This window comes from Cynoglossus semilaevis, chromosome 8 (assembly GCF_000523025.1).
Source record: "Cynoglossus semilaevis isolate Cse_v1.0 chromosome 8, Cse_v1.0, whole genome shotgun sequence".
NCBI classification, from domain to species: Eukaryota; Metazoa; Chordata; class Actinopteri; order Pleuronectiformes; family Cynoglossidae; genus Cynoglossus; species Cynoglossus semilaevis.
Window position 1 is genome coordinate 19,513,751 of NC_024314.1, and position 10,667 is coordinate 19,524,417.

At 40.3% G+C, this 10,667-nt stretch overlaps 1 protein-coding gene across 1 annotated transcript in view; it reads right to left on the reverse strand.

Moving 5' to 3' along the window:
• pacsin2 (protein kinase C and casein kinase substrate in neurons 2) overlaps positions 1-9,981 on the reverse strand; it is an 18,335-nt gene extending 8,354 nt beyond the window's left edge. The window contains 5 exon segments of the mRNA XM_025058015.1: positions 1-134; positions 2,100-2,335; positions 2,453-2,609; positions 2,706-2,789; positions 9,825-9,981. Of these exon segments, the coding sequence (XP_024913783.1) occupies positions 1-134; positions 2,100-2,335; positions 2,453-2,609; positions 2,706-2,756 (578 nt within the window). The 5' untranslated portion in view covers positions 2,757-2,789; positions 9,825-9,981.
• Positions 9,982-10,667: the final 686 nt, after the last annotated feature.

Below are 10,667 nucleotides of genomic sequence, written 5' to 3' on the forward strand. Positions count from 1 at the left end.
CACTTCTCCACCTTTTCCTGGAGCTTTTTCTGGGTTTCAGGGTTGTTGTTCTCCAGCTTGCTGTTGCTTTCCCTGCTGGCTGCCAGCTTCTCGTCTTTACATGCCGCATGATAAGATTTCTTCATGGTCTCCACCTGTAGAAACAAGTAATCACTTATAAACTACACACTAGTTCAAGTAGAAATAACTGGGACTGAACCATCAACTGCGAAACAAATCAAGGATTATTAAACGCACCTGGATGCTGCTCTTACCAAATTGGAAGATAAGACACGGAGTAAAAACCTGCATATTCCTTTGTGATGTTATTCAGAGGAAATTGACTTTTAAATCACTGTTTATGTTCATCTCACGTCAGGTGATAAGGAATGAGGAACCAGACTTTCTGGCTTTGTTCTATTGACTAACAGCAGAACATTTAACTGGGACCAAAGCCAGAAGAGAATTACCCTCCTTCAGAAACCTGTAGACTGACTGTAAGACAGCTAAGGGCAATGGTTACCAAATAATAATATATACAAATATATTAATGTAACGTAATGAATGTTCTTATTGTTGATGTTACAAAATTTTCTTGATAAATGTGTGTCCAAATGTGTGGACGTAGGGATAATTACAGAACAAAAATACGAACCCTCACAAACACTAATTTAATTCTACATGTACGCTCTGGATCTGCTCATGTGTATTATTGAATTTCTGTCTGCGACACCAGTGTCTGCTGCTCATTTTTCAGACCAGTTAATTAGCCTCATTTCCTCCCCTGCCCCCCCGCCTCTTGTCAATCAATTCATCACCATGGCCACACTACAGTGTTGTCGGTCTGTGCTCACTGGCAGGGCCAGGATGTCAAAAGCCTGTGACGACATCAAACACACACACACATAGACAGACACGTACACGCACGTGTGAACGCACACACACAGGAAACAGCAAAGGAAAAATATTTCACAAAACATCCAGTGGCACAAAAACAGTTGCCTCTGCACGAGTGCAGCAGAACAAACACAGACTGAATGGAATGTGAGAACTGACAAGCAAACACTACCTGACTGACACTAACTGAACACATTTTTCTAGGAAACGCGTAGATCTCCCGTCTACTGAGAAGGACGGGCTGACTGGTTGCTCTTGGTCTGACAGAGCTAACTTCAAGATTACAACAGCACATGTGCTGCTCTGTTGATCAGTGAGCAGGTCGCCATGGCGAGAAAAGAAACAACGATGACTCAGTCGTTGTGAAGTGAAATGTTAAAAGTGATTATTAGGGCTGTAAAGACCAGTGTGGAATATTCACCTGCTGGTTCTGACTGTTTGAGTTCTGATTTCAAAAACACAACTGATGAGAACTACGTGCTGTGACTGAACGTCACTGCAATAGTTGTTTCCCCCATTTTGTGGTCTTAATGTGTCAGATTTAGAGGAAGAGACACATTGGTCTGTGAGGGAACTCCCTGTAGCATTTGTTGCCTTATATCAGAAATGCAGCTGAACGCAGCAGAGAACACAAATAAACCACAGGACGGACTTTTGACTGGTGAAGCCTGGCACATACAGTACATTGAACTGTTGTTCTTGGGTTTTTTGATTACACTGACTGCCATCCCAGGCTCAGACTGCTCGGTGATACGTTTGACCAGGAAGTGATCAGCATTAGAAGAGGTTTTGAAACGAGACAATCAAGTTTCACTACTGATTTCCACTATTTAGGCCATTACTATAAGTAACCAGATGAGCACAGGTATCTGTGTGACCAAGACGAAGGTTTCACTGCAGGCTAAAATAGCCGATCTGTGACAGTATTAACAGCAAAAATTATTGGTGATGTCTTTTTATTGGTGTCACTTCAAGGCCACAGACTGTTCAACTATCTAAAAAACAAGTATAATATTTTGTGCAAATTTTGTTCTCCCCACATTTTGACGACAATGAAATCCAACATAACCCTTGATGATGTAAATAAATCTTTACAGGGGAAAAATAAGCATCGGTGGTAAAAAAAAAAGTTGTTTATTATTAAATTGCTCAGAGCGTGCTAAGTAAAAACCACTACCTCAGTGGGGAAGATGTAGGCATAAATACAAGTCTTGAACTCTGACCTCTTTGAGTTTCTTGGCCCAGGGTTTCTGAGCCTTGCGGAAGCCGTCCTCTGCCTCTTTTGTTTCCTTGAAGCCTCCGATCATCTGTTTATGGAAGGCGTCTTTCTGCCAGTTTTTGATCTTCTCGTAGTCTTCGCCCATCAGTGCGGCCTTCACCTCCATGTGGAGCTCGCTCACCTTCTCCGCTTCTGTGCACAGCGCAGACCAGGCCCTCTCCAAGGTGCCGTACTGAGGACCTGGAGCGAAGAGTTTGTCACCAGTTAGTGGTTGAAGAGCAGAGTGGAAAATGTCATGTCACAATGAAACGGTACAATGAAAAGTAATAACAATTATATATATATATGGATGTGCACCTTTCTCTATCAGTTGCCGCCAGCGTTTGCCCCATTCTGTGAGCTGCTGTGCGTAGGACTTCTCAATACGTGCCCGCTCATGAAGACAGGTCATCAGATCGTTAGCGAGGCGGTGGCCATCGTCGACGCGTTTCACTGTACGTTTGTAGTTACCAACCTGACACAAATCAGCAGAGACAAACATGTTAAAATGTCTGGTAAAAACTTTATATATTTATATAATAATAGATCTGGATGTGAAGTTGGGTCTTACCTCCCAGAAACTATCACTGGAGACATCGATCATGGAACTGTTGCAGGACATTGTTACGGCCCTAAGTTAAACCAGTGTCAGGGCCTGGAGACACAGAAGGACACATGCAGACTTTTTTTCAGAGAGAGTCACAAACATAATTGCAACATCCGAGGAAACATGACAAATGTCCTGAATTTCTTCAAGTTATGCAAACACAAAATGTGCTGAATAAGTATTAAGCAACCCTAGGAGTCTTCTGTTACATGAATATCATGGTTTTATATGGGGCCGACTGTTGGTTTCAAAGTTTCGGTGAAACCCTGTCCTCAACAGTATGAATCAGTCCAGTGTCTCACAATCACAATCCATTGGACAGTCAGCTGAAGTTGACTGGATAATAGAAGAACGATAAGTTGGATACATTTATTGGACAAACAGTCTAATAAAATGCATTTAAAATTTAAGTCTGATTAATCTCCACAAATCAATCTAAAGCGTCCATTCTGATGGTGGTAATTTTAAAACATTCAGTGCACACAAATGTTACTTGGTTATCTACTGTAGCACTGGCAAATTTTAAGGCGTCACGATTTCACAAAGCGAAACTGTGTGCATCAGATATCATCTCCATCAAGAGAATTAATAGAACAAATGGGTGAAAGTGAAAGTTTGTGATCAGGTTTGATAGCGAGAGCCACAAACCAATAGCCATTTCACATCCCTAACCCTCGTCGCCCTTAACTAACTGAACTCAAACCACAGGTAGTCACAAACGCACCACAGTTCAGCTGGGTTCACACAAATGACTGAATTAAGTGATTCTGAAATGCTGAGAGAAAAAAGAGACTGCACTCAGTGGGCAGCTTCCGTATCCTTCACACTGGCTCCACAGACAGTTCTCTGTTCTCCTCCTCTGCCCTCACATCCATCATTTCAAACGTAACGCTCCCTTAAAACAGTCTCTCTTTATTCCTCTCCTCCATCCTCTTTCACTCCGTTTATGTTCTCATTCTTTTTCCTTTTCATTACAAATCAGCATGTCTGTCTCATCCTCACAGCACAGTGATATACTTTACTGAAGCATCGTTTACCATCCATCTAACTGACGACATGTCACAGCTGCACAAAGTGCTTTTACGGTTTGGTAAACAAACAAATCTTTTTGGTCTAAACTTTTCTGCATAATTTAGATCAAGATGAATTCTAGGTGTTAGACATGCATCAACTGGGGGCGCCACAGCCCCTGATTGATCATGGAGGTGTCAAAACTGGGATGCACTAGGGACAAATATTCGGTCCATTACGGGGCAAAAAATTAATACTCTCATCCAGGCCAGGTTATGGATAAATGGCGGACATTTAACATTTTACTAAAACAATTCAGATAACAGTTGTGTCCAATGGAGACAAACTGCAGTTGACAATACAAGCTCGGCAAGTGACCACAATTACTATTACAACCAATATCTGACCGTCTCAGAGGACAGGAAATGATAAGATTGTGTTCAGAGAACAGACGTTCCCTTGTGTATTACTGCGTTGGTCAGTGATCTGATGGTCATGGCTCATGCCCTCAGGGGCAGGTTTTAGACAGAGGGTATATTGTCATCACCATAAGACCAAAGAGGCAGAAGAACAATCTTCTGTTCAACAACACTTGTAGTTCAGCAAGTTTCAAAGTGTAAACTGTATCAATCAAAGTGTTTCTTTACTAAACATTTGCTTTAAAAACACTGCAATGTAATTTAAGTATTAATAAGGTAGGACTTTTTTAAAATTAAATTATATCTGAATGCATACAAAGATCAAACCATATCCAAACAAGGCTTTCCTGCCTCTTCTGACTTTTCCTCCAGCAGCTGTCAACATTCTTTTTTCACCAAACAGGAACATGTGACGGAACAAGCCACAAATGCCAAATCTAAACATGGCAACAAGGTTCTCACATCAGAACCACTTCCACAATGTGCAGATTAGCACTAACTCATATGAACCACATGTCCTGTTCCTTTTTAGACACACAGGAAGGAAGAGCTGACACTGACAGAGTGGATTATCGGACAACACATGTGGCAGAATGGCCTGTGACTTTGAATCCAATAGTGATGAGTGTTCACTTATACAACAATTTTATCATTACTGAAAAAGGACACTCAGAGATACTGGACTGTTCTCCCTGTGACAGCTGCAGGGAGAACACACCTCAAACTCACACACACGCCCTACACAAATGTACTTCCTTAAACATTTGCGCGTGACATCATGTCTTTTTCTGTGCATCTGCATCATTCAGACTGTAGACTGTTCACACTTGAGCCTTACTGCGGTTGCCTCTCAATTATAACGTAAACAAACACATGTAAAAATTGAGCTCAGACAAAAATCACGATTGTCCTGCAGTGTGAATACAACCCCAAATTTTTGATCTTTAAGAGAATGTTTTAAAATAAGTGAGCACAGAAATAAGATTTTTGATCTTTAAGAGAATGTTTTAAGATAAGTGAGCACAGAAATGCAGACAGTGAAAATGTTGTTCCTTGCGTCAGAACAGTGTTTTGGAAATTCATCCAGCACAAAGGCCCTTTCCCATGTCTGATATAATCATAAGCAAACAGGAACAAATGTCTGCACACCCTTGGAATATGAGGGACACACACTGCTAACAATTGAATGTGGATTGAACCAGAACTGCAAACAATGCTGTGGACTAAGCTGTGGTCTAAAGTCCACAAATACTGTGTCACTGCAGGGGTGGAGAGAATGCTGGAGAATTCAGCACAGCAGCAAAAGACACAAGAGAACAACCTGTACTGTAGATAAACAACAACATAAAATAAAAAATCTAATGTAATGTTATTGTCAAATAAGTATTAAGTGACGCATTTTTAAAAAAGATAATTATGCCCTGAAATCAACTCAATGATTTTATCAAGGTTGTAGAAACCTGGGGTTCTAACGATTACAGTGTTAGAGATAAAGTAATCAAAGCTAACAATGATAGCCACTGAAAGACGATACGTAAATGGACTGAGCTGTGCTGGAATTTAGCCTCTGAAGGCAGCCTCAAGACACAAGCGAGTGGACACATTCCTGAATGGCAGCGCTCTGAAACTAAACTTTACCAAAGTGAGCCAGTTCAAACACAGTCATTTCAGATTCAATACACGCAAAATAATTGTTTACAATAATCTTAGCAAAGCAAGAGGTGCTAACCCAGTCGCTGCCCTGTGTTTTGCAGCAGCAACAGCAAGCCGCAGCCTGGCTGCAACAGCTGACACAGTGAGTGCAAGGAAAAGGTGACAATGTGTGTTATTAAAGGCACATGACGGCCACTCAACCTGAGTCACGTCTCAGCGAAGTGCACAAAAGACTATTACAGTACTGCAGGGGAGGGGGCCATCCAAGAAAGACTTTGACAGTAGATGACCAGTGTACAAGGGCTTACTCTTTCTCACAAACCACTCTGTCTGTGTTTTGTTTTTCTCAAAGTGCTTGGGGCAGTGGGTTGTTGCACACAGACAGTGTTAGAAGTGACGCTGGGAGGCAGGAAACAACATGACATGTGTTCCAAAGAGTTGATGGGAGCATGCCCTTTTGATAGGCCTGTCCTGCATGTGTGCACTTGTTTATACTGAGGGGTGAATAATGTAAACACAGCACCAGGAGAGCAATCTGGCTGGTCACCGGCTGAACACAGGCTTCAGAAATTATCACTTCCCATCAGCAAGAATGATGTTGTTTGGGCTTGAGTGGATGGGTGGAGAAGAAGTCACTGGAGAAAATGTTTGGAGTTAAATGCGCAATCACTCAACCTCAACAGTCAATATGCCTCTGGTAAAATCACCAGTTTCTAGAGATGGGAAACAGGGCTGTAAACAGAGATATCCTTGGGCTGCAGTGTTATATTTTTGATTCCTGTGGAATCGGAAGAAAGCTACGAATTCTCAAACAAATGTTTAATGTTACGAAAAACTAACGCAATGTTCCTACAGTCAAAAATAATTATTTAAAAGTTTATTATCTTGAAAAATTTGGAGAACTTAATCAAATACTGATAGTATGTCCACAGAACACAAATTTCTTCAGTACTGAATGTTTGTTAAATACAACAGTAGCAGATAAAAAAACAATGTCATGACACCAATACTGGTTGACGTCATCAATTATCTTGTTTTGTCTGAACAGCCCATAACCCAAATATTGGAACCAGCAGGACTTTACACTGTGTCTTTGTTTTAAAGTGAAGTATCTAAACATTGGATTATTGGCGCCTGTTGATCTCTTTTCTGCAGATATAAAATGATAGTTTATGTACTTTCTTATCGGTTGTTGAGGCATTATCAGCCAATGGACTAAGATAGATTGACCGATAATGGTCAACCTATCATGAAATGATCAGACACCCTTCAGTCTCCTTGTGTTTCTGACATCATACTGCTCCTGTCGAAGCAGAGCCATTAGCACGTGGTAATAAAACTTGTCAAGACAAAGACAGACAGTATAAACACTTGTCAAAATACTCCTAACTACATTGTCTGTGCTCCAGTTACAGTAGTCCCCCCTCCATAACCCTCCAATAATCTCAGTTTGCCATAAAGCAACAACCTACACACAAATACCAGCTGTGCAGTTCATGGAAACTTCATGACGACACAGTGATTACATAAAAGCTAAGCTGGAAACATGTGCTTTCAGACAAAAATGGCTTATTTAACCCTGGGTGTTTTTGGTACGTTTCCATTTCCTTCTTTTGTCGCATTATAAGCCTGCAATATCTCACAGGAAGAAAGTGCAGCTGAGCTGATGTAGTCCTTCATTATTGCCATATCAGAGCAGGACGTTACTTAATCCCAACTGTGCTGTGAAAGAAAAGAAAAACCAGTCATACCCCGCTTCTTTCTTACAAACAAACTTGAAGGTCAGAAGTTTCCATGGCCACTGCAGGGCACGACCTTGTTTCTTACCTTTGGCCTCCTTCTTAAATGTGTGCTCAGCAGCTGCACTCAACAGCAGATTCTACCAGAACATGGCATTTAAATGTGGAATAATCTCTCTCTGATGGACTTCCTACTACAGGACCTTCATAGAATTAACTGTTAAGAGTTTATTGAAATAATTGAAAGACTTAAAATACAGGACAATAAGACTGGTGATCCAACAAATCCAATGCCAACATCTATTGTATAAAGGGCTCAAAAGCCCTTTTGCTACACAACTCGGGACAAACAATGGAATTTGTTCCACACTTTCAGGCATTTTCCACTGGAAACGCCAGCAGCATGTCGAGAGACATAATAGAGGGAAATTGAGTATTATATGACAGGAAAGGGGGGGATCCTCACATCACCACAGGCAAACACTTAGGTGAGGTATTTCAAGCTGCAGACCTCTCAGGGAAGTACCTTGAAGGCTGTTCATCCATGAAACCTATGACATATAAGGCTGTGTCCGTCCTGGTGACAGATGAATATTAGACAGACTGACTCTAGGTGTGGGGCCATCCTGGGATTTACAGAACATATTAGAATGTCTGAAAATAGGTTTCTCATGCTGTTTGCTTACTGCCTGGGTTGTTGGCTCAGTCTGTCCTGTCTTGGCCAGACTTGATGTGACCTTTTTATCATTTACTTTTAAGCCATAAAAAGCCTTGCTCTGGGTTATTTAAAATAACTTCCAGTACCTAATAAATGTTCCTAATCCCTGAGAACCACAAATGGCCCATTACTGGTCTAGACTAGACTGAGATGAAGAGCCTTTGCAGTCCTGACTTCTAGACTACGGAATGACCTGTCACTTTTAAACCAACTTCTTAAAAATGTGGTGGATCAATTATTTGTTTGTAGGGTCTTAATTAATGTTTAAGTGCTTTGTAATACGGTGTAGCTATAAACTATCTGACCGATAAACTATGAAGTAGTAGTCGTCAATAAAGTCTTTCATCAGTTATAACAGTAAATATACAAATTAGGTTTATATTTTTAGTTCTGTTTGAGTTTAAGATGTTATTACCAACAGGACTCACCAAGACTACAGACAGGACCCACCCATGAAGAACTATCTCACAGGCAGAAGAAGAAAAAAAACCTCAATTGAAATACACAGTCTAACTTTAACTCCGCTCTGACTGTGACACAGTTGAGGTCTCCATCAGCACCCACCCCCAACAGGAACCAGCTGCCTTTTCACATGACTTTCACTACTGCTTTATTCTGAAAGTACAATGCATCTCCACGTCCAGACCCCACAGATGTAAAACTACATCAATGTTCCTCACGCTCAGCACTGGTTGGAATTGTACTACAGTTGTAGTATTATTGAAACATCAAACACTGCCACAAGTCATGTACAATAGTAGCTAGCAAGACTACACATTACGTTCAAAGCCAGACCTTTAAGTTGTGACATTTTCTCTACCCCCTCTACGGTCACATGACTTACAACTGTCATTGTGCAATAAGAATACAGTAAAAACATTAACCCAGGATTATAGATTCCATACAGGAGACTAGGTACAACTCTGCAGCTTGCTTGTACTGAGCAAATCACTGAGAGTAATGATACAACTGACAGCTCAGATAATACAGCAGAACTCGACCCTGAACACTTTTCTATAAATTAACTCATAGACTACGATGTAGGCTTAATAACAGCACGAGGACATGGTATATGGACACAGAGTTTATCTTTGGTTGCGGAATCTGCCACACCCATTATCAGCTCAGGCAATGAAACACCAGGGGAGAAAAGTACATTGCTGTGGTACAACTAAATATTTAGGATCAAACTACTTATTCTAGACAAAATAATCTGGTTCACCACAACCCGGAGATTGACATTTGTTATAAAAGAATTGTATTGAGTACGACATTAGCCATTGGACAGACACAGCTGAAGTCCCTCCACTGGAAAGCCCATTCGCCTGTCTTATAACGTGTATAAAGTGTAAATGACATAAATTAAACAATGTCTTTACACTGCAGTAATACCGTCTGGTTTATTTTACGTATGGAAGAAAATCTGCCATTTTGTAGCACACTAATTGAACTCTCTCTTCCTAGCTTTAGCAAAGTAGCCGCTGCCGCCAGAGTGATAGAAAGTTAATAAATGTAGAATATAAAAGTCTCGGACTAAACTTACCTGATTTGTTTAATCCCCTTAATTGTTGATGTTGTAATTATATAACTCAGTCTTCTCTGTGTTGATTTAAAAAAAAAACCCAATCGCTCCTTTCTCCGCTCAGCAGCGGCACCACCGACTAAGTGACTGGGACACTGCAGTGGTGGAGTCGTGGTGAGGGCTATGCAGCACTTCCGGTTAGGGTTTTCAAAATAAAACAAAATTTGTATAATGATGTATCGGACAAGTTAAATTTAAGTTAACTTATACTGTAAATAGAATATATTGCTACTTTTAACAAACATTTTTGTGTTATTTACCTAAATGCAAAATAAGTTCGATTAAAGTAAGAATTTAGTTATTTCAAGGTTATTAAAATTATTTGTAATGTGGTGTGAAATGAATATCAATAGAATATCTACTCATATTCAAGTAATACTTAAATTAAAAAAATAAATAATAAGTGGTGTAGCAACGAATGATTCAATTAAAAATTGTTTCAAATTTGCTTGTCATGCCTGAATCCAAACTTGACACAAAACGGAAGTGGAATCTATTGTGTAACAAAAAACTGATGAATTTTATGTAAACTGTGAGGCGCGCTTCTCTGACGTCAGATCCCTTTCACAAAACTTTTTGGGGGGGGCCACTTTAGCCAACAAAAACGGAATTGTTCTCATCAGGTAACGCCTGATCAAATGATCTAATCAAACGAACAGATCATGGGACTTTTGTTTCTTTTCTTATATGTCATTTACACGTAGGGGCAACAGTGACATTATAGTGAAGACCAAGTATCATGGCAAATATTTTTAAATACAAAACACACATATGGGAAAAAAATAACGTTCTGGTAAAAGTAAC